Genomic DNA, 24,274 nt, shown 5'->3' with positions numbered 1-24,274 from the left:
ACTGAATCAAGTGCATCCATCACTGCTTTAATTAAATCAGAAGAGGACAGAATGTGGTGGAAAATTAACATGAAGTTCAGTGTATTTAAGATGAATTCAGGGCTGCCGTTTTCTAGAGTGTAGAAGCCAATAAAGCAACATAATGTGGTCTTTGTTGCAGGCACAGATTCCCTTCCGCGACGCTTCCGGCTGCTTCTCAGACGAGGACTGGGACCGTTTGCAAGAATGGCAGAGGGAGCTGTGTGGGAACCTGATGAACGACATTCACCGCGCGCTGATCTCTCTGGGTAAGGTTGCACCATTGATCTGTATCAGGGATCATTGCTGACTTAAGGATGCTGCATGTATGTATTGTAGGATTGTGAGAGCAGATGTTGTTTGGATGTTCTGTCTTTGTTCTATCTCTTTCCTTCTTCCAGGTGTATTGATCTGGGTAATTTTTTTTTGTGTGAAAATCTCTTCATTCAATTTTCAATGCAATACACACAACATCAAAAACAGTGAGGAAGGTGTTATCATGCATCATCTCGCGCTTTAGCGTGTAAGTCAATAAAAAATGTTGGTCTGGGGGTGAGATCCCAGGTGGAGGCCAGGGAACAAGAGACTCTGGCCAACATCAGACTGACACACTCACTCCAGTGCCTTAGAAAGATTACTGAGCAGAGGGAAACCATCTGTAACCACCTGTTGGTGGAGAGAGAGATGGAGAGCTTGGGAGGAGGGTGCCTGTTCATCAAGCTCTGTCACAGTTACGGATAACTCAGAGGAATAAGCATCGTCTGGCGTTGGTGCGTCCTGGTCTGAATAGTCACCCCGGTCCGTGCCCAGATTACCCAACCTGTCCAATATGTTTCCGCAGATCTCAAGGTCACGCTCTGCGTTGTTATCAATGTGGACCTTCCGAAACCTACAGTCTTCTGCTGCTGCTCATTCCAGGAAGTTTGCGAGCCATTTAGACACAGTCGGAGGTGTCTGGCTATCCCATTGAACAGCTATGCGCCGTCTCACCAGCACTAGTCCCAACTGGTCGAATCTGTTCTGCATTTATTTACCCTTCTTGGGTAGAGGTATCAGTCCCAACAAGCAGTGTCGAGCCATCAGTTCTACAGTTACCATTGTCACTCTATGCACCTCCTGTAGTGGGAAACATCCTTCACAATGCGGGCATTGCATCGCAATGCCTTTACATCGCGGGCATTACAACGCAAGTTGTTACAATGACTTGCGCTGGATGGCGCTCTAACCTAATTAATAGTATGATATACTATTCCAACACCTTCGCTCCTATATGTAGACTGGAGTTGGAATAGTAAATCATACTATTCCTAAGTCCAGCACCCTCCAGCGCAAGTCGTTGTAATGACTTGCGTTGTAACAAACGCATTGTAAAGTACCGCGTTGTAAATGTATGCGTAGTAACATCATACATTCCCTGTAGTACCTCACCTCAGACCTCCTGTATCTCCATGCAATCCCATGCAACTTGTCCAAAATCTGCCGGGAGTGACCCGCACCGAGTGCAGTTCGCCAAACGCATCGGATAGATCCTCTCTAGGCACCGTGGTGACAGGTAAGCTCTAGGTATGCACTAAAAATATACCAGTTTGAATCGGGCATTGCTGGTTATGTCACAGACTTGTGCCAGTGCCCTGTTCTATTCTCCGTCTGTGAGGGGGGTCTACAACTCCCTATTCCATGCAGCATGACTGGGTGCAACATTCTTCTGTCTATCGCTCTTGAGGGCAGCATTTAGCTGGGAGATAATACCTTTGGAGAAGCCAGGATCTAAGATCAGCTGCAGGACTTTGGGACTCACTGGGCTCATCCGGGAATGCGCCCAAATCTCACGGGTCCTGCAGGATATGCTCGCATACTGCAAAAATTGTCCCCAATCTATGCCGTAGTGAATTTCAACCTCCTCTGCCAGGAATGGAGATGCGTCGGTTCCTTGCTCCGGGGGAGACGATGCGTCATTCCTCAATGCTTGCGCAGAGTAGGGGATGCGTCTTGCTCCTTACCGGAGAGGAGGTGATGCGTAGATTCTCGTGATGCGTTCCGGTTGCGATGCGACAAGATGGCGCTTCGATGCCATACGACAATCCGGTGCGATTGCGATAAGATGTTCCCCTTGATGCGACGACGTGAAGACGATGCGTGCACACCCTGATGGCGTGCGGCGAACTCTGTACTTTGGAGCCGCGACAGGCCCTGAGACAGGCTTCTCCGGTGATGTGACGGTGACCCTCACGGTGGCAACAGGCTTCGGTGATACGACGGCAGACAGCTGCGACGAAGACACGCTTCTCGGGAGATGCGGCGGTGGCACGCTTCTCCGGCGGTGCGACAACAGCTGCGGCGGCGACACACTTCTTCTCGTTGCGTCGCACTTCCAGATCCCAGCGACACGCAGGCTTCTGCAGATAGAATTCCCAACAAGGAAATTCAGGGGGGAGCTGGTGGTAAAGTCTTGTAGCCCTGAGACGTCTGCAGGAGGCAAGCACAAGTTCAAGCCCTTGGAGAAATATTCTGCAAGATGATGAAGTTCTTTAAAAGTTCCTTCTCCTTTTCTTGGCAATACAGAAACCACTGCAGGCCAGCCCAGTAAACAGTACACTGGCAGAGGGGCAGTCCAAACTCCTGCAGCTTCCTTGGTTCTTCTCCTTGGCAAATGTTTGTCTTGTTTTTCCAGAAGTGATCTAAAGTCTTGAGGTTTGGGTCCCCATATTTTTACTACTTTTCTCTTTGTTCTCTGAAGGCAGAGAGGCCTCTGCCTAGTCCAAACCAGTTCTGGTCAGTACTGGGTCACTTTGTTGACAAGTCTCCTTCTTTCCTTTCACAGTGAAGGCCAGGGACATCAGACACACCACAGGAGGTGGAGCCAGCATTGTGGAGGGAAGGCACAACCCTATTCAGTTCCCAGCAACTCCTGTAGAAAAAGGGGTCAGGCAGATCAGGTCGATTACCCCTTTTCAAGGTTTGCCCGGCGTTAGCCGCCTCTCACCCAACTCACGGTTACCAAATAAAGAGGCAGGCGCTGGAGACTGGAAGGCAGGAAACAGGAGTTTATTTCCGACGGAGCAGAACACATCAGATCGGACAACGAGGTATCGTTTCGAGGTGCTCTAACCGCATCTCTGAGGCCTGGCCTCTTATACACAGGTTTATGGCTTTATTACATTTATGACATCCGTGGTATTGCTTTGAAGTTCAAAAAGGAATCTTTGGAATCCCCGGTTCAGGCCCGTTCTCACACATATCTACAGTAGAGGTCCCCACCCAAATCTCAGCATGATGGCTATCGCGCAGCTGGACATTCCGCTGGGAACAGGAATTTGGGCGATCGGTCGGATCTAGGGGTGTGAAGGCATTGATTAATCCCCGCTCCTTTGATGTGGGGCGAGGTCCTACTGTAGGGGGCAATAAACTGCATCTGTTGAGCTAGGTGATGGCCTGGGGTCACGCCGGACAATCGGGCAGGGAGGAAGAGGTTATCAAAAGGGGCTGTTCTATGAATGAGATGAAAGAGTGAGGGGGTTCAGCACGGGATGTGGCTCGGAGACAGGGTCGCGCTGGAGGTGCGTTTATGACCCAAGCAGGAGAGACCGGGGGCTGTCGGGGATGCTTGCGAGGCCGGGGAGTGAGGGGGAGAGAGAGACGCTGGCTATCGGGAGTGGGCAGAGAGGCCATGGCAATCAAAATGGTTGCTGCTTACGCACACGTATGGATCTGAAAAGGACAAGATAATGTTTACGCCACAATCCAGATTTTAACAGTCCTCCCTTTTCAACATATCTAGCCAGCTTGTCAATTTATGTCTATCCCCATTATATTACGTATTTCGATATCATACAAAGCTTTCATACGTTCAGCTTCGAAATTCGGAGTCTTAGGGCACATGCAGTTAGTAATGAGTGAACACAAAGGTGGCAAGCATTGAATACCTAGGCAACACCCACACAGTACCACGACCGGTATCAATATAAATGTAAACAACCTCCATCCCCAGTCCTTCAAAGTACCCCAAAACCAGCTCCCAAGCGACCATCCTTCTTGCTCCTGGTGAACCTCTGAGGAAAGTCTGTGGAGGTGCTCGATTGCTTTGTAGACTGAGGGCGAGTTATCTGGCACGTAGGTGCAACAGCTGGATCCGATGATGCGGCATGCTCCTCCACGGTCAGCTAGAACCACATCTAGAACAAGGCGGTTCTGAAGAGCCACCAGGCGGACTGCCTGAAGCTCGGCCGTATTGTTAGTGAGGATGCCAGCCGTGATGTTCATGGTCGTTTCTACTGCCTGGGTCAGGTGTCGGATGGCGCGGCTGTTTGCCATTGGGCCCCACAGAGGAACAAGTCCCTTCACTGCATCCAGGAACTGTGCTCCGGTGGAGTCGGCTTGTTCAATGTCTCTTGCGCGCTTCTGCCGGTGATGGTTTGCTGGGGCCACGTACGTTGGAGGGAGAATGAAGGCGATGTAGCAAGTACCCCCCCAACCTTTTGGAAGCCAAGTGTAAGCTTTGGTGCCACAAACAAAGTACATATTCGGAGAAGCAACAAAGGAGGGGGGATCAATTGAGTCCAATGTTCTGGTGATGTGGCAGGAACTGTGACCCACCAGCTGTGTTCCCAGGCCTTCGAGGCACACGAGGACCGTGACATTGATAACAGACAGAGCCACAGTCAGAGTGGCAGCAGGTCGTTTCCGTAGGTAGGAGAAGGTGGGTCTGGCTGGATTATGGAACACCTGCATTTCAACTCGTTCCTTGGCAGGGATGTCCATATGGAAGGAGGAATGAGAGGTCAAAGGACAAAAGGGAGCAGATGTCCTCCCGGTTTTGTTCAGCCAGAACCCATGGTAGAAGTGTGACACTGTTTGACCAGAAGTGGCGTTGTCCTTGTAGCTCTCTTGCAAGAGGATCAACCAGGCAAGGCAGGAGCCGTGAACTGAGAAAGGGGAAGGGATGAAAGGGATGGAGTGTCCGGTGGCATGCGGGAGCAACCCGCAGATCCAGCAGTTTGTGGCGTTGGCGGCAAGGTTGTGTTGGTGCAACAGTTGCACGAAGGAATTGTTCCAGAACTCCTTACGCCTTTCTCGGAGCTGAGGCGAAAGGGAGATCAGGTGATGCTCTTTCATAGTGGTTGGCTGTGCAGTGGTCAGCAATATCTGATGAGCGGGTGCGCTCTCTTCCACGATCCAGAAGGAAGTCATGAGGAGGAGGCAAAAGAGGAAGACAATGAAAAGGGCAATTGTCTTTTATTTGTGCATACTGTCAGTCTTTGGGTTCCTGTAGTGGGTATTTCCGGTTGCTTCCATCATCTTCTTATCTGGCGCTTCCATCATCTTCGAGGTGCTCGGTAGTGGGCAGAACCGCAGACTTCGTTTAGCTTCTCTCCGGGTAACCCTTGGTTGTGTTTAGGCTATCGTTCTGAGATTCAACTTAGTCCGTGGTCTACTTAGCCGAAGCTCCCTCCTTTCGACGCAGGAAATACCCTTCCCTGGATGGCACAGTGGGATCAGAGAATTTTGCAAGTTCGAGTGCCTCGGTATCAGGATAACAGTTCAGTGATGGCCGGTCTTTGTTCAGGAGCTCTTCTTGGGTGCTGACGTTTTCTGTCGTGGCCAGGGTCGAGGAGACCTTCTTACAGTGGTGTGCATGCAGCCAGTGCCGTTTCCCCTCCACTCGAAGAGCCGTCCGGGTGGTGATCAGTACTTGCCAGGGGCCCGTCCACCGGGGTTCCAGACTCTTTGCCCGTTGGAAATTTCGGATCAGCACATAATCCCCCGGTTGTATATCGTGACCCGGACCCCTGGAAGCATCGGGGATGGCCTGCTGCACCTGCTGATGAATGACAGACAACGTTTTTGTCAATTTGCACAAGTAATCAGACAGTAGGACATCCGTGACGTCGTGAATGGAGGTCGGTTTAGGGGCAGTCCAGAGGTTCATCGGTCGCCCAAATACAACCTCGTAGGGGGTCAAATGGTGCTTAGTGGGAGTGGAGCGCATCGATAGCAACGCCAGTGGGAGGGCATCTGGCCATTTAAGTCCTGTGGTGGCCACTATCTTCGACAGTTTTAGTTTCAGTGTGGCGTTGTGTCGCTCAACTAAGCCAGCAGATTGGGGGTGAAAGACTGCATGAAACCTCTGTTTTACACCCAACCCTTTCAAGATTAGTTGGATAACTTCAGCTATGAAGTGGGGGCCGTTGTCGCTCCATAGAATTCGACAAAGCCCGTAGCGAGGGAAAAACTCTTTCAGTAGTACCTTGGCAGTGGTCATGGCAGTGTTATCACGGGTTGGATAGGCTTCTACCCATTTGCTGAAGGCACACACAATGACTAATACATACTTCAGGCTTTGGCATCTTTCTAGTTGGATGTAGTCCATCTGGAGGACCTCAAAAGGATGGTCGGGGACCCCAAACCCTCCCCGGGGTACCACAGTTCCTTTCCCAGGGTTGTGTTGCAGGCAGATAAGGCATTGCTGGACCAGACGTCTGGCTGAGTCGGGGATTTTGTCGTTGTGCCAGACCTTGGAGATGAGTTCGATCATGGGGGCAGATCCTATGTGTGCAGGGGAGTGAGCCATAGTCAGTATGGGGATCAGGTACGAGTTGGGTAGCAACCATTTGTTAGTGTACTTTGTCCGCCAGCAGCCTTCATCGTCTTTCAATCCCACCCGTGCCCATTCAGTCAATTCGTGTGGTGAGCTGGCCATCTGGATGTCCCTAATCGTTTCCCTAGCGTCAGTCCATTTTTCTGCTTGTGACCTGGTCACATACATGCGTGTCGTCGTCCTATTCTCAGCTGCGGTTCGGCAGTGATGTCGGCCAGTGCGTTTCCCTGTCCGACTAAGTCTGTCACCTTCCTGTGTGCCTGGCATTTGATTACGGCTAATCGTTTGGGGAGGAGAACTGCTTCAATCAGGGCGGAGACTAGATCTCCGTGAAGGATGGGCGTGCCGTGGGACGTCAGGAATCCCCTTTCTCTCCACAAGAGTCCAAAATGATGAACCACTCCGAAGGCGTACTGGCTGTCCGTGTAAATGTTTGCCGTGGTCCCTGTCGCTATAATACATGCTCGTGTGAGGGCAATCAGTTCTGCCGCCTGTGCGGATCGTTGTGTGATGCGGGCTGTCTCAATTACTGTTCGGGCTGTCGTTACTGCATAGGCAGCTGAGGTGGTGCCGTCGGAGAGTTTGATGCAAGAGCCGTCTACCCATAGCTCTCCGTCAGGGTCTGTGAAGGCGGTGTCTCGGAGGTCAACTCTACTCCTAGTCTGTTCGTCTGTGAGGGTCACACAGTCATGTATAGGGGGGACATTTGGGTCGTTTTCGGGCAGAGGCAACAAGGTGGCTGGGTTCAGTGTGGTGCATCTTTTCAGCGTGATGTGGGGTGCAAGCAGAGTCAGTTCGTATCCAGTCAGTCGTGCGCTAGTCAGGTGTTGCGTCTTAGTCTGGTTCAGGAGGGTGTCAACAGCATGGGGCACTAATTCCGTGAGGGAATTCGATAGTACGATCCCCTCACTTTGTCGGATAGAGACAGCAGCGGCAGCTACGGCTCGAAGGCAGGCAGGCAAGGCTCTCGCTACGGGGTCAAGGGTGGCAGAGAAATAGGCACATGGTCGTTGCTTGGGGCCAATAGTTTGAGTCAGGACAGACAAAGCGCACCCCTCCCTTTCGTGAGTGTAGAGAGAGAAGGGCTTGGTGTAATCGGGGGTTCCTAGGACTGGTGCAGAACAAAGGGCGTCTCAAAGTTCTTTGAAGGAAGGTTGGCATTCGGGGGTCCAAGGGAGTGGGAAGGGGACATCTTTGGCTAGTAGGGAAAGTAGTGGCTTTACAATGAGGCTGAAATTTGGCAACCACTGCCGGCAGAAGGAGGTGAGGCCTACCAGGGAGCGGACTTGTTTCTGGGTCTTTGGTACAGGGGTTTCTAGAATGGCCTGAATTCGATTGGGTGTAAGCTTTCTCCCGTCTTTGGACAAGAGGTGGCCTAGGTAGGTGACCTGGGGTTGGCAGAATTGCAACTTTCTCTTGGAGACCTTGTGGCCATTTTCCGCAAGGAAGTGCAAGAGTTGGATGGTGGCTGTGACTGCAAGTGGAGTGGTGTCGGCCGCCAAAAGGATGTCATCGACGTACTGTATCAACACCACTCCCTCCAGTAGCTGAACGGCGTCCAGCTGTCTCTTGAGGGCCTGGCTATAGATGCTGGGACTTTCTGTGTAACCTTGGGGAGCTCTACAAAATCTATATGAGCGGGATTTTAACGTGGAGCCGAAAAGGTAGCGGCTGTCTGGGTGGATGGGGATGGAGAAGAAAGCGTTCTTGAGGTCTATTACAGTGAAGGTGGTGGCTGTGGAAGGAATCAGGGTCAGAATGGTGGCGATATCTGAGACTACGGGGTACTGAGGTACAACTACCTTGTTGACCTCTCGAAGGTCGATGATGAAGCGGTACGCTTTCTCATCTCCCTCGCCCTGCTTCTTCACAATGGGTAGGATAGGGCTGTTGCAAATATTGCTGACTACTTCCTCTACCACTCCTGCCTCTACCAGGGACTGGATTATCATTACCAATGCCTTCTCACCTTCGGGCGATATCCGATACTGTGGGAGTTTTGGGAGTATCGCATCTTGGCGAACAGTTATGTGCACGGGGTCGATCATCATTCGTCCTACGTCAGCGTCAGTTTTAGCCCACAGATACAGAGGTAGAGAGTCAAATAAGGATGCGTCAGCGTCAGAGATGGAGAACATGTGTCGTGCGGGATGAGGTCTGAGCAAAGTCGGGTTATCGTACAGAATGACTCGAACTCCGTCCTGTGAACACCTGATAGTAGCTCGGAAATGCTTCAGTAAGTCAAGTCCCATAATGGCATCGGGGGTGTTGGAGGAAAGCAGGAACGTCGTGTCAGTGGGGTTACTGTCCAAGTCGAAGGAAACCGGTGCGGATAAGGGGTTAGTGGAGGGCGTTCCATCAAAGCCTATTGATGTTATGTGTGAGCCAGACAAGGGTGCCCTTGGAATCAGTCGTTTAGATAACGCACTACGTGTCGCGCCAGTGTCTACCAGAAATGGAGACTTCGTACCTAGGACCTTAGCGGTGACATAAGGACCTTGCTGGTCAACATAGAGCTCGACTGGATCCCTCCCTTGCCCTAGGCAGTCCTATGCAAAGTCGCGGGCATCGTCACAGTCAGTCTGCTGGCATTGGTTCTGTCGGGGGTGGTCAAAAGTGTTTGGTCTGCCTGATCTGTCATTGCTGGCGTCGTTTGCGTGCCCTCGTCCCTGTCCTCTATTTTTTCGGCCCACCCGCTACGTCTTTTGCGTCCCTATTTTTGTACATTTCTAGCAGGACCGGGCACTGGGACTTCCAATGCACAAATCCTTTGTAAAACGCACACTGGTTCTCATCGAGGTCTGTTCGTGGAGCGCCGGTGCGGGTGTGCGGTCTCTAGGGGGTGGATTTCTAGGAGCATTCGACTGGTAGTTTCCTCTATACTGTTCCCTTCCTGTCGTCACTCCTTGCAATTGAGCAATCATCACTCGTTCTTTCAAGTCCTTTTTCTTTTTCTCAGTCGCCCTATCGTTCTCGTTCTTTTGCCGTTCGTAGTATTGAGCCATCTGAAGGATAGCCGCGGGTTTGGAGGCAGCCCAACTACTTTCACTAGTCTGCAGTTTTTGCGAGACTTCTGGTGTCAGGCCTTTTACAAAGTTCTGGACGAACAAGTGATGTCCGGTCGCAGAGGTCATGTCCTGGCCACTGTAATCGGAGAACACAGTTTCGAACCGGGAGAAATATTCTGAGGCGTCTTCCTGTGGTTTCTGGCAGCAAGCCGTTACTATCGACCAGTCCACCTTCTTTTCTGGTACTATGGTTTTCAGTTTTAGTACTATTTTGTCTGGCAGGTCTAGAATCGATTTCAAGGGTTTCTGTCCGGGCTCACGCTGTTTGTCTATGCCATCGAGTTGTGACCAGGTATGTCCGAACAGCTCAAGGTGGTCGACTTTCCGGATTTGCTTCCACACATCAGCTGGCAGACATAGCCCGAAAAACAAGTCGATGTCCGCTAGGGTCATTATCGTCGAACCCAAGGCGGTACCTAATTCTGTGTAGAAGGCAGTGGGGTTCTTTCGTAGATCGGGCAAGGACTTTCGGAAAGTCAGGATGTCTTGCCGATCCCAGGGTTGGTAGACCCAGTTGTACACTACCCTCCCTCTCGCATCTTGGTGGTTAATATCGTCGTGTGTTCCCTGTCCTCGTGAGGGGACCCAATAAGGTGCCGCTTCTCTTATTGGCATCATGGTGTCAGTTCTCTCGGTTTGAGGTTCAGTCGCTACAGGGGTCGTGGTGTCGGCTTCTAATTTTTGTTCAGTGAGGTGGCGGAAGACTTCAAGCGTGCACGAGAAGAGGTTCGTCACATCACCCTCGCCCTCGTCTCCAATGTCGACTTTTCTATACAGAGTCGTTAGGCTTTCAGGACCTTTGTTACGATACCGGTCTTCATAGGCGTTAAGGGTGTGGTAACAGAAACGTGCAACAAAGTGTCGTTTGTGGTTATCAGCATATGTATTGCATATATCTGTCACGTAATCTTCGTTTTCTTTCCGTTCTACTAGCATCTTTACGATCTTATCAATCCCTGCTCGTTCATTCTTACTCAATCGATTTAGCCTAGCAGAGTCTTTCTTCTCAGTTTCGGGCTCATCTAATGTTGCTGCTTGCGCTGCGCTGAGTACAAGGGGCTCGGCCGGCGCGGAGGCCGTGAGGACCGAGGCTCTGGCACTGCTCTCATCTGTGCTAGGGGGTTGCGTGCGTTGCACTAGAGGTTGGGAAGGGGCGTATGGAGGGGGCATGTATATGATCGGGGGACCTAGCAGTTGATCATCGTTCTCTCGCTGCTTCGAAGGTAGCTTAGGGTAAAGCGTAGAGGGTGTTCTAACGGGACATTGGCTCGATGTCTCGGATTCTTGCTTCAGTCTAGCTCCCTCTCTTTCCTTTATCTCTTCTTTCAACTTGCTCGCGGCTAAATGAGCTGCTTTTCGCAATTCTTTCTCTAGTCTGACTTCGTTTCTTTTTTTTCGTTGTTCCGTCTCCTTGCGCCACATGCCAAAACTATCAAGCATAGTGGGCGTTGTTTTATTGTTACAAAGAGCTGTTTCCAGCACGCTTATTTTTGCGTCATCAAAGGATCCTATCAGTGGCCACTGACTTTCCTGATCCTTTTTAGTATATTTATGCCATAACTTACTATAAGCTACGGCGACTAGTCCATACTTTAAAAACATATCCTTATTAGGGGTGCCCTCCAGAGGACCCGGATGATCCACCTCTAATAAGCGGTCCGGGCTGAACCAACTACTGAACAATGGGGAGAAGATAGGCATGACGGGTTACAATGGGGACAAAAGTCTGCACTACCTATCCTTCACTACTTTGCGAAGACTAGACAGAATATTTCTATTCTTCAGTATTTGCAAATAGGGAATACCCAAAGAGAGAACCAATTCCAAACAGTCAATGTTCGGACAAACAATCAATCAATCAAATGAGGAATCAAATAGGCGCGACGGGTTACAACGGGGGCAAAAGCCAGCGCTACCTACCCTTTCACTGCTTACAAAGACTAGACAGAATATCTCTATTCCACGTTATTTGTAAGCAGAGAATACCTCCAAAGAACCAATATCGAACAATTAATGTCCGCTCAATCAAACAATCAGTGGCGAGAAAGAAATAGGCACGACGGGTTACAACGGGGGCAAAGGCCTGCGTTACCTATTCTTCACTATCTGCAAAGGAGGACAGAATACTTTTATCCTTCCCCGTTTGTAGACAGAGAATTCTCGAGAAAACAATCCTCGAACAAACAATGTTCGGGCAAACAATCAATCAGTGGGGGAGAAAGATAGGCACGACGGATTACAACGGGGGCAAAGGCCTGCGTTACCTACCCTTCACTACCTGCAAAGGAAGAGAGAATACTTTCTATTCCTCTCCGTTTGCAGACAGAGAATCTCCAAGAGAACCAACAATTCGGAGAGTAATACTAGTATTTTCCAATCAATCAATCAAATATTTCACAGTTTGTCGTGTTACACGACCTTACCCGGACCGCATGGACAGTTTCCTGTCTTCCGATTCCAGCGCCCGATCGTCCTCTATCTTCTGTCGTGGCACTCCTGATGGTTCCCAGTCAGGACCGTAGATCACTCGAGAGAGGTCTGCTCGGAACCAGTGAAGTTCGGATGATCGGCTGCCAGACGAGGATCTATCGGGCAGGTGCACTTCCCGATCGTTGCAGTCGTTCACTCCGTCGTCAGGACCTCTCCCACTGGATCCACGTGTCGCTGATGGGCCCCACGTTTGGGACGCCAATTGTAGAAAAAGGGGTCAGGCAGATCAGGTCGATTACCCCTTTTCAAGGTTTGCCCGGCGTTAGCCGCCTCTCACCCAACTCACGGTTGAATGAATGAATGAATCAATGAATGAATGAAATTATTTGTAGAGCGCACGATGGCCAAACGGCTTCCTGGCGCTGAGAGGTCTGGGGGGCAGAACAAACGAGGCCAGGGAGAATTAACAGGGGTAGGCCAAGGCGAACAAGAATGTTTTGAGCGCTTTACGGAAGTGTGAAAAGATAGGAATAGAACGCATAGAAAGAGGGTGGGAATTCCAAAACCGGGGTGCAAGAACAGAAAATCTAGACCCACCAGTGCGAGTTTTGCGGAAGCGGGGGACCGTGAGAAAGGCAGAAGAAGATGAGCGGAGAGTGCTGACAGGGGTGTGGGAGGAGATAAGAGAGTTGATGAACGCCGGTGCGGAGCAATCAAGGGCCCAGTAAACAAGGCAACCTAGTTTGAACAAGCATCTCTGCAGAATGGGTAACCAGTGAAGGGATTTGAGGACAGGAGTGATATGATGAGTTTTGGGCAAGTGGAAGATGAGACGGGCCGCCTGGTTTTGGATTGCTTGGAGGCGGCGGGTTTCGTAGGCAGGAATGCCCACGAACAAGCTGTTACCAAATAAAGAGGCAGGCGCTGGAGACTGGAAGGCAGGAAACAGGAGTTTATTTCCGACGGAGCAGAACACATCAGATCGGACAACGAGGTATCGTTTCGAGGTGCTCTAACCGCATCTGTGAGGCCTGGCCTCTTATACACAGGTTTATGGCTTTATTACATTTATGACATCCGTGGTATTGCTTTGAAGTTCAAAAAGGCATCTTTGGAATCCCCGGTTCAGGCCCGTTCGCACACATATCTACAGTAGAGGTCCCCACCCAAGTCTCAGCATGATGGCTATCGCGCAGCTGGACATTCCGCTGGGAACAGGAATGTGGGCGATCGGTCGGATCTAGGGGTGTGAAGGCATTGATTAATCCCCGCTCCTTTGATGTGGGGCGAGGTCCTACTGTAGGGGGCAATAAACTGCATCTGTTGAGCTAGGTGATGGCCTGGGGTCAGGCCGGACAATCGGGCAGGGAGGAAGAGGTTATCAAAAGGGCCTGTTCTATGAATGAGATGAAAGAGTGAGGGGGTTCAGCACGGGATGTGGCTCGGAGACAGGGTCGCGCTGGAGGTGCGTTTATGACCCAAGCAGGAGAGACCAGGGGCTGTCGGGGATGCTTGCGAGGCCGGGGAGTGAGGGGGAGAGAGAGACGCTGGCTATCGGGAGTGGGCAGAGAGGCCATGGCAATCAAAATGGTTGCTGCTTACGCGCACGTATGGGTCTGAAAAGGACAAGATGGCGCCGATAATGTTTACGCCACAATCCAGATTTTAACACTCCTCCCACCCATCTAGATGCATATCTCTCTATTCAGCACTGGGCTGACTCACCCTGTCTCCTGGAATCCCCCAGCCCCTGTCACTCAAACTCCAGACAAGGAATACACAACCTAGCAGAGGCAGGCTGGGATAGCTAGGCAAGAAAATCCCTACTTTCTAAAAGTAGGTATTTTTTTAAACACAGAATGTTAAAGCCAACTTCACTAAAAGATGTATTTTATCATTCTGAGTTCAGGCATACTAAACTCGAATTTCTACCATGTTCCCTGAGTCAGTTAGGATTATAAGATGTAATAATCAAACTGCCTATTCTGGCCTATGGAGAACAAGTAACCTTGCAATAGTGAAAAAAATGGCTGTAATTCAATATTAGGACATGCTACACACGCCAGGCCATGTCCAACCTTATCCTTACAATGCACCCCGCCCTTGGGCCTACCATAGGGGTGTCTGATATGGGAAGTTTTAGGGACTGCAAAGTGGGTGCACTTGCCAAGTCGACATGGCAGTCACAGACTGCACACAGGCCCTGCAATGGCAGGCCTGAGGCACATTTACAAGCTGCTTCTGTGGGTGGCTCAACCAGTGCTGCAAGCCCACCAGCAGCATTTGATCTACAAGCCCTGGGCGCACATGGTGCATACTAGGGTCTGACAAGTAAATCAAATAACCCAATCATGGAGTCACAAATCAATACATCATTTTAACATAGGGAGCACTTGCACTGTGGCACTGAATAGCAGTGGCACAGTGCCCAAAGCATGTAACCAGCAAAAACATATAAAAAACAGAGGAGGTAATCAGACAAAATGGAAGGGAGACTCACGCCAATGATACCAGGTCTAAGAGTACCGTAGACGGAGGTCGTGCAAATAATGCATACCCAGAAAACGGAAACTCCTGGTCCCCCATGGTAGACCTACATTGGGGAGATCGGATGCGTCCACTTCAGCCAATACAGACAATGAGAATAGCACTATCTTATGGCAATTAATGCAGAGCCTACCAGTATATTTGACGTGATTCCTACACGTTGTAGTTCTTTGTCTTATAACATTTTCTATACACTGATTTAGTCACCTATGATTGATTGTCTCTGTATAGTCGTGTGTTTGATGAAAAGTGCTCTGACATCCTACACTGGTATGAGTGGTGACGGCGCTATAAAACGAATTAAAGGCATCTGAGAGAGAGCAGCTATGGAGACTTAAGGGGCACTGTTAAAGGGTGCTGGTGAGGGAATCCATGGCAGAGGTGGCCATTGCGGGGCACCAGAAAACATTGTCGTACTGGGCACCATCAGCGCTAAAGCATGTCCTGCGTGTACCCCTCTCAAAATAAAAGGAATTGGACACCTCACTACCCTTTAGCACCATCGCACTTGGCGCTGTATACAGCATTTGCGCCAATGTCAGGAATACCTCACCGAGTCCCATCCGGCGGAGGGCCTCCCAGAGATACGTCCAGGCAGGGCAGGCGCTAGGCATGGGAAGAGTGGGCAGCTGCCCAGGGCCTCGCCCTCTGGCTACCAGTGTGGGGCCCACACAATGGCAACACCCCACCAATCCTTGTGTACCCCTGCTGATCAAAGTGAAAGAAATGCGTCTATTTACAATTGGGCTCGAGGAGCCCCACTCCTAGGGCCACTAAGGGATGCTGTGGGAAGGTCTACGTGAGGGGGACACCTCTCCAGCTGCCTATTCAGAGACTCCGCAGAACGCGCATTGTCAGCACTTTAGCCCACACAGGTTTAACTCTCAGCTCCCAAGCAATTCTCACTCCTTCAGTCCGAAATGGGCTGTAAAAAATGTGCTTGAGGGTGGCTGAGAGAAGGAGCTGCGGCCCAGGTAGAGTCTGCACAAAGACGCTTCCCCAAGCCCAGAAGGTGTCACTTATGTAAATTTCAGGGGTCTCGCACATTCCCTTTTGCCCAGGGCCCCAAAAATCCTAGAACCGGCCGGCGTCCAGGATTGGGTTTTGTCTAAGGCTATTAGTGCATCTCGTATGCCTGTTGTATGAGTTTCGTGCACCCCTCTCAAAATAAAAGGAATTGGACACCTCACTACCCTTTAGCACCATCGCACTTGGCGCTGTATACAGGATTTGCACCAATGTCAGGAATACCTCACCGAGTCCCATCCGGCGGAGGGCCTCCCAGAGATACGTCCAGGCAGGGCCGGCGCTAGGCATGCGAAGAGTGGGCAGCTGCCCAGGGCCTCGCCCTCTGCCTACCAGTATGGGGCCCACACAATGGCAACACCCCACCAATCCTTGTGTACCCCTGCCGATCAAAGTGAAAGAAATGCATCTATTTACAATTGGGCTCGAGGAGCCCCACTCCTAGGGCCTCTAAGGGATGCTGTGGGAAGGTCTACGTGAGGGGGACACCTCTCCAGCTGCCCATTCAGAGACTCCGCAGAACGCGCATTGTCAGCACTTTAGCCCACACAGGTTTAACTCTCAGCTCCCAAGCAATTCTCACTCCTTCAGTCCGAAATGGGCTGTAAAAAATGTGCTTGAGGGTGGCTGAGAGAAGGAGCTGCGGCCCAGGTAGAGTCTGCACAAAGACGCTTCCCCAAGCCCAGAAGGTGTCACTTATGTAAATTTCAGGGGTCTCGCACATTCCCTTTTGCCCAGGGCCCCAAAAATCCTAGAACCGGCCGGCGTCCAGGATTGGGTTTTGTCTAAGGCTATTAGTGCATCTCGTATGCCTGTTGTACGAGTTTCGTGCATCACATAAGATAGAGTTCTCAGCTTCATGTATGTACCTTGTCCAGGCATAAAGCCACATTGATTCTTACAGACCAGATGCGTGACCACCCATCATAGACGCAGTGCTAGGATCTTGGCTAATAGTTTGCATTGATGTTAAGCATCGATAGTGGCCTATAAGACTCATGGTCAGAAGGGCCTTTGCCTGGTTTAGAGAGCATAATTATAAGGGCTTCCTGCATATGAGCCCGTAATTTACTGTCTTCCTGTTCCTCCTGTAAAGTTTTCAGGAAGTACAGAGAGACAGAGTATGCCTGGAAGTATTAAACGGGGAGACTTTCAGGTCCCGGACATTTCTCTCTGGCCATATCCCGAAGGGCCTCACCTCGTTCCTTCAGTGGGATAACTTCTCTGAGTCTGCCGCTTGGGCCTCCGTCAGCCGAGGAATGTCAATCTGAGCCAAAAAACCTCAACTGCATACACCTTCGTCAGGTGGTCATGCAGGAGCAGCTTAATTACTACTTGACCCATAGTTAGCACACCATCCGGTCTGCAAAGGGTTAGGATAATCGCCGGGGGATAATCGTGTTTGAGCAACAAGATCAACATGCAGCCTGATTTAGTGCCTTCTCTGTGAAGACGCTGCCTATAGTCCTTTCGGACATGACAGTCCAATCTGTCCCGGGGCCTCCACTCTCCTATGCGCCTCTTCCAGGGCCACATCTCCCGCCGCATGGCCCAACGTTCATCTCTATACCCCCACAAGGCACTCCTCCCCCTTGTTCTAGTTTCTTTCTGGTCCCATAGGTCTTGGCTTGACTTTCACCTCGAACTGCCACTTTAAGAGCCCCCATGTCTGGGGGGTCTTCCAGTTCGTTGAAGGGAAGCCTTGCAGGGCTTCCATCATGTTTATGCGGTATTCCGGGTCACCCAACATCTATGTCCCCGCACACCACACTCCAATAGTAGAGGGGGGTGGTAAGAGAGAAACCACTCCTGATAGCTTACCTTTACCACATTAAGGACACCCTCGTTTGTTAGGAAAAAAACGCCCAGATGACTTTGGGCCCATGAGTGGGGGAGTAACAAGAGAATTCTGTACTCATGGGGTGGAGCTCCCTCCATATGTCAACAAGCTGCTGACTAGTCTTGGTTTCCCACAATCCCGCCACCATACGAGGCTTTCTGCCCATCTGGGGCGGATGCAGCTCTCCTCGCCCATCTAAAATACAATTGAAGTCACCCACCCAAATAATAGGCAAACCAACGAATGTGAGTGACTCTGTTTCCAGAGCGCTGAAGAACCATTCCTCGTCCGCATTCGCTGCATATATATTAAGTAGGCAACGTTCTTGTCCATCTAGTACCCCATGTGGATGCATATAGTCCGGTCACATCAGCTACCCGTCTTTGCTACTGGATGGAACCCCCGGAGCCAACCACACAGACACCCCTCTGGCATATGAGGAATAAGTGGAAGAATATAATTGACGTCTCCACTTTTTGGGTAGCTTCTGGGCTTCAGGTGTGTCTCCTGAAGGAGTGAAATATGCACTTCTGTCCTCCTGAGATTGGTGTTGGTCCTATATCGCTTTACACAGGAGTTTAACTCACGCACATTCCATGTGAGTATGCGAACTGAGTCTGTCATGATAAAGTGTCATACATACTCCAACCATCATCCATGGCCTCCCCACGCCAACTACAACCCCCCCTCGATTCAGACACACAATTGTCACTGCACTAACTATAACTGTACCCCATGAACAAAGCCCGAACACCTTTCCTGGGTAAACACCCCAGAACTCAACCAGTACCTCCCGACGCATTGTGACGTACCCGCCCATCCTAACTAGCAACCCCAATAGAACTGCAGTGTGTGTTTAAGGTCAGTGTTGGGCGTGTAATTTAAGCTCTAACTAAAGGGTGAGAACGTGCAAGAAAACAGGGCCTGTGTGAGGTCCATTCGTCGCCCCACTCCTGTGTACCCTGTGATCCTCCCTTTAATAAGTTCGGAGTTATGCACACCACCTTAAAGGGGACAGGCGTAGGGGAGAAGTTTGGGTCAAGAAAAGAAACAAGTGTGTTTCAAAGTGCAGTGTACCGTACACATCTGCATGGCTCTGATGTTGCTGGGTCCATGCGTCTCGCCCCAGCCAAGGCCTTGGTGTAGCTGTGGGGCAACACAGTCAGTAGTGAAGCAGCCAGTCCACAGCGAGGCCTCCAGGACACTTCTCCGTCCCAGAAGGCATCTCCAACAGTCAGTACACCCCCACGAATACCCTCAGATCTCAGGTCGAATCAGTCAGGAACATGCTCCCTTTGCAGGCGATGATCCTACAGCCCGGGCCGGCCAGGATACACACAGCTGCCAAAGACTGGGGCAAATCAGGCAACAGGTCCACCCCGCAGATGCAGCACACCACTCCCCAGTGCCGCAAATCCACGGGCTCCCCTCCAGGCCACGCCTCAGAGGGGCCCCTGTCAGTCAATGAAGCACAGAGGGCGCTATTCTCACTTGATGCCTTACCCCCAGAGGGATTCCCAGGGCCGGTGCCACCCACTCAGCAGTAGGCGTACGTTGGGCAGTGAGGGACCTCTCTGGAGTACCAGCGGGGCAAGTTCCTAGTCGCCCCGAATTGGGAGCCCCTCAGCAGGTCACTTACAGGCCAGGGGATCATGCTGGAGATTTTCCCCTGAAGGGTCTGGGGGGTGATCCAGTCATCGGGGCTTCCCGTACGGTGAGGGTGCTAGTCCTCCCAGTTTTCTGTAGGCACATGCAGTGCACCACACAGTCCCCGAAGGCAAAGGGACCCGCCTGGTGGTGCGTACTGTGGAGGCCCCATCTGGCGACTTTACACGTCCCCTCACAGGCCGGGTAGTCTCGCAGGTGTGTCTCCCCTAGAGAGGAGCAATCAAGCCGGCAGGACACTCTGGAAGGCGTGGGGGCTAGTCTGCCCAGTACCCCATCGGTGCTGTCTGACTTTGTGTTGCACGGTCCCCGTAGGCAGCAGGATTACCCCAGCAGTAGATGTGTCCCGGGCTGTGGCAGCAGCCCTCATCAGGTAATTTTTAGGCTTTTAGGCCATGCCGGGGGCTCAGCCAGCGGCGGTTTCCCTGGTGGCCTTACCAGGATTCCTCAGCAGGCCACTTGCAGGTCTGCGGTCACACTGATGAGCTGACCGGTGGAGGAAAAGATTGGGCCGTCCGTGTGCTCGGTAGGGCGGATTTGTGGTCTCATTGGCCCAGCACCCCTCGGGCACCAGCTTCTGGTGTGCCGCGCGGTCTCCGGAGTCAGTAGGACCACGCCAGCTTTGTCTTTTTGCAGGCCGCAGCCACGACCCCTCTGCACCTTTTGACGAGGCAGGGGCAGCCACTCACACTTCCATCGCCTTCATGCTCCCCTCCGTGGCGACCAGCATTGTAGCCAGCTTTGTCAGCGGGTTGTGGCGGGGGGAGGATTAATGCAGGATTGTTCACAAGTCAGCGGTGGAGCTCCTTAGGGCATGCCGGATACAGCCTCCATCTTGGCCTGCCCCGAATATTGAAACTGTATCTGCCTAAATTTTGCCTTGTGGGGCACCAGTTTGCCTCTTCCATTCTGACACAGTCGATTTATCTGAACAGTCAGCACTCCCCCCGTCTTTAGCTCAGTCTGTCCTGCCATCTTTATCTGTCAATAAGGCTGCACGTAAATTTATTAATAAACATTGACATCCCGCCAGTCCCAGTATCTGTCGTACCACTGTGTGCTACTGGGGATGAATTCAAAATCCCTGCGGCTTTATGCGCTAATACTTTCCGATGAAGGTTTGGCTAAATAGAGTTCCTCTCATGAATGGGGGCATCTATGCCCCGAATACGAACCAGACACAGGTTTCCAGTCCCTGGCCTGCTGTTGTCACAGGACATGCAAATTGCAATGGTGCTAGGTGGCTGATGTCTGGAGACTAAGGAATATTCCATTTATTCACCAGTTTATGATCTATATGCCCAGCTGGATAGATTGAGGTTCTTCCCCAGAATTAGAGAGAACATTCTATATATAGAGTATTTAGCCTGCACATTATTGGACCACATCCCCTTAATTTCTGGAGTTGTGTGGGGATGGCAGCTCCCTGCAATCCCAACTTGGAGTCTCTTGTTCATATATTTGCACTAACAAATGTTTAAAGATCCCCTGGGTGATACAATTGGGAAAACTTTCCAAATCAATCATGCCACCACACGCCACATTAACATAGAGTGGAAAGTGTTTAAGGTTGTGGTATGGGGCTTCTGCGTTCGTCAAACAATAGAAGTTACAAAGCAGTTAGAAAATAAATTGACCAAAGTTGAAGGCAGCATCAATGCGCTGGAAGGGGGGTCCCAGTGGACCCTTTGATCCAACCAAGATTAGTGAGGGAAAATGAGATAGATGCAACTGTGGTGGAGCAGTTAAGGACCCTGAATTATCGGGAACATTTAGACTCCACACTTGCTGAGAGTGGAAGAGCAGGAAAACTGCTGTTCAGGTTGATGCAACCTGAAGGGAGACGTTTCAGTGACCTAGATTAAAAAATCACTAGGTGATGTTGTGTTCTGTGACTGCGACATGCACATGGTCTTTATTCAACATTCTCTGGAACTGTATGACAAGCAGCTCTCATTATCAGAGGAGGAAACAGAGACATTACTGGATTGGGCAACACTTGCACAGTTAGCGGCTGAGGATTGTGATACATTGGGCGGGCCAGTAATGGAGTCATAAATAAAGAGGCCGTCAAAAACTGGTGAGGGGTAAAATGATGTGAACGAATGGGCTATTGGTGGAATTCTATCACACATGTATGGCTCACTTAGCACCCCGGTTGGCCGCCATGTATGCTGGGTCACAGGAATGTGGTCCCTAACCAGACACCACTAGAGAAGCTCTGATTGTCTCTATTCCCAAACCCTAGAGTCATGCATTGGAGGTAGCCTCCGTCTGATCTCTCTCCATGATAAATCTGGACTACAAAATCCTCAGCAAATTATAGGCCATTAGCCTCCAGTCACACCTGCACGCATTGGTCCATCGGGATCAGAATGGCTTAATTCCTCAATGTAATACCTCCTTTAATCATTGTTGTTATTGTAATACTTTATTCGATATTATCATATCATAAAAGTACATACATTCAAGGTAAACAAGCATTTACAATGCAACGGTCTCGGCATTGCAAAAGTTAGAGCTATTAGCATTGTACATGAACGCGATGTGATGCAGCCATTAAGAACATGACACACGAGGCCTCAAGGACTAAAACAGGGGAGAGGATGACCACACTGAAACCACTACAGACAAACAGCCACGGCAGACCACACTGTACAAGAAAAGACACAGCAATAGACTGAAACCAGCGGAGAAAGAGACGCGGAAATGCTGAACAAACGCAGGACAGGGAGAGACACGCGGCGCGGACAGACGGAAACCGTGAAAATTCAGCAGACGAAGAGTCTGAAACTTAGCAGAACAAAAGAAACCCGCATAAAGAAAACACAGAAAGGCAAGAAACAAGAGAAATACCGAAACACCTCAGAGGAACAGGCACGAAAACAGGATGGAAGCACAACGGATGAAAAGACGAGCGAGTATAGAAAATACACATATTGAAAACGCAGAAGGGAAAGGGGCCCTTGATGAGGCTAAACACGCAATACATTTAGAGATAGGGTGAAACAAAAAACCTCAAGAGTTACATACTGAAAGAAAGCAGGGTTGGAATTCACAAAAGAACAGAATAAGGAATAACGAGAAGCCGGTCAAGACAGGCAAACGGGGGCAACTGCTATCGAGGAAATACTCTACTAAAGGAGAGGGCGAGCCTTCTTCATATCTGAGTGATGACTTTTAAAATTTTCTTGCTGAAAAGGTCGACGGTACTCTACCAACATTCATTCGAGCGAATTCCATAATTACAAAAGTGCAAATTCAGGAAGTGTGTTCTGTTAAATATATTCAGTTCAATAGTGTGACGAATATTCGAGGAAAGGGCAGTGAGTTTCAGAATTGGGGCGAGTGGGGTACTACTCATGAACTCATGGGAGAAGAAATTGCACGGCCACCGACTTCCCAAAATAAATTCATCTGCACCTGCAGAGGGCTTGTTAAACTAACCACTGTGCAATGTATTTCCTTGTCTCGTATTTAGAGACTATATTGAATTAAACAGAGACGCCTACTCGGCTGAATAACCGCAAATGTGATAGTTCTGTGCTCTTTGCAGCTCAGTAGAGGGGAGCGATGGCGACATCACGGGACGTGCTCTTCCTAGTGGCTGGCGGGGCCGGTGTCGAGTCATTCAGTGCCCTTGGAGGGAGTGGCTTGACGCGGCTCAGGGCACTGGCCAGTCACGGGAACCTCAAGCACCAATGTCCACGAATAGCCATGCGCTACTGCCTGCTCCGAAGAGCGGCCCTGATCACTGGTCAGTCTGAGAGACGCAAGCACCAAAGCCTCAGGTTTGTTTGGTGCCTGCTGCGGCTCCGACCTGTCAGCGCTGGTACAGTTCCCGGTTTTATTGACCAGGGATTGTTTTTCAAGTGAATTATTTGGCCCGCGCCTATGCGTTCAGTTTTTGTATTCTATTTTTTGTTGTTGTCAGGTGTTTCATATTTAAGGGTTTCTTATTAACTGTTTTCACAGAGTTTTATTCACGGTTTTACTAACTTTTTTTTTAGATTTCAGCTAGCAGCTGGTTGTTTTTACAATCGTGTAATTCCAATTTTACATCTACATGCATGTGTATATTTCCTCGGTGGTTTCGCCTCCCCGCATTTCCTGTACTTTCATTAGTTTACTGTCACTCTGAGCAATTAACCCACATTTATACCCAGATACATATATATTTGCATTTAACACTTTTGTACGCGTCTCGGTACTGCAGCCAGTGTTAAATTCGCAAGCCATCTCACCTGACATTGATTAGCGCGAGGGCAGCATTAAGAAAAAGGAGCGCCCACCCCGTAAGTGTCCCCCAGTGTACGCGCTCGTCTGCACCCTGGAATAGAACCTTTGATATGTGACGTGGCTGTTAACATCCCAGGTACACATACCCCGGTGGCCCTCGCTCTGGCACGAAGATAGTACTGCCAGCGTGTACCGACTGCCTCGTTGCTTCATGACGCACTCCTGCCGTCTCTAAATCCCCGATAGATCATATATCGCCAATACCCGATTTAATGGTAATTTACAGACCTGAGAAGAATTGAGCCCAGCAGCCTCACCGGAAGTCAGGCAAAGTCGCCTGTGACGGGGGCGGGGCTGCATCCGGACCGGAAGAGAAGGCGGAGTGAAAGCGTCTCGCGACGCCAGAAGGAGAGCGGAGTCCCTCAGAATTCACCTGGTAAGTTGAGGGGGGCTGGGGCTCGGTTCCCTCGTTGTGTGTGTGTGTGTGCGTGCGCGTGTGTGTGTATGCATGTGTGCGACGGTGGGGGACAGGGGGGGTGCACTCGTGCGTGTGTGCGCGCGTGTGTGTATGTGAGCTGGGGGGGGGTGTCTCTGTATGTATGTGCGTGCGTGCGTGGGCGCTTGTGTGTGTGTGTATGCGCATGCGTGTGTGCTTCTCGGGAGACAGCGCCTGGCCGCAGCACTCGTTCGCGTGCGCGTGTCACTTTGAAATCGCCTTCAGGGCGATGCGCGCGGCCAGGATTGTCTCCTGGGAAGCACACACGCCGACAAAAGAGCTTCGGCGGAGACGCGCTACCGCGCGTTCAGCCGAGCCCTAAAAAGGCATATATAATAAAATGTCCCATT

General features: G+C 50.7%; 1 protein-coding gene across 2 annotated transcripts in view; it reads left to right on the top strand.

Moving 5' to 3' along the window:
- The window catches only part of LOC144803331 (uncharacterized), a 293,440-nt gene that overhangs the window by 46,158 nt on the left and 223,008 nt on the right, over positions 1 to 24,274 (top strand). For both annotated transcript variants that reach the window (XM_078671859.1, XM_078671860.1), the window contains exon 2: positions 161 to 287. In XM_078671859.1, the coding sequence (XP_078527985.1) occupies positions 161 to 287 (127 nt within the window). The remainder of the gene's footprint in view (positions 1 to 160; positions 288 to 24,274) is intronic.

The sequence above is a fragment of the Lissotriton helveticus genome, chromosome 1_2 (genome assembly GCF_964261635.1).
Source record: "Lissotriton helveticus chromosome 1_2, aLisHel1.1, whole genome shotgun sequence".
Classification (NCBI taxonomy): domain Eukaryota; kingdom Metazoa; phylum Chordata; class Amphibia; order Caudata; family Salamandridae; genus Lissotriton; species Lissotriton helveticus.
This window is presented reverse-complemented; position numbering and strand designations above follow the sequence as displayed.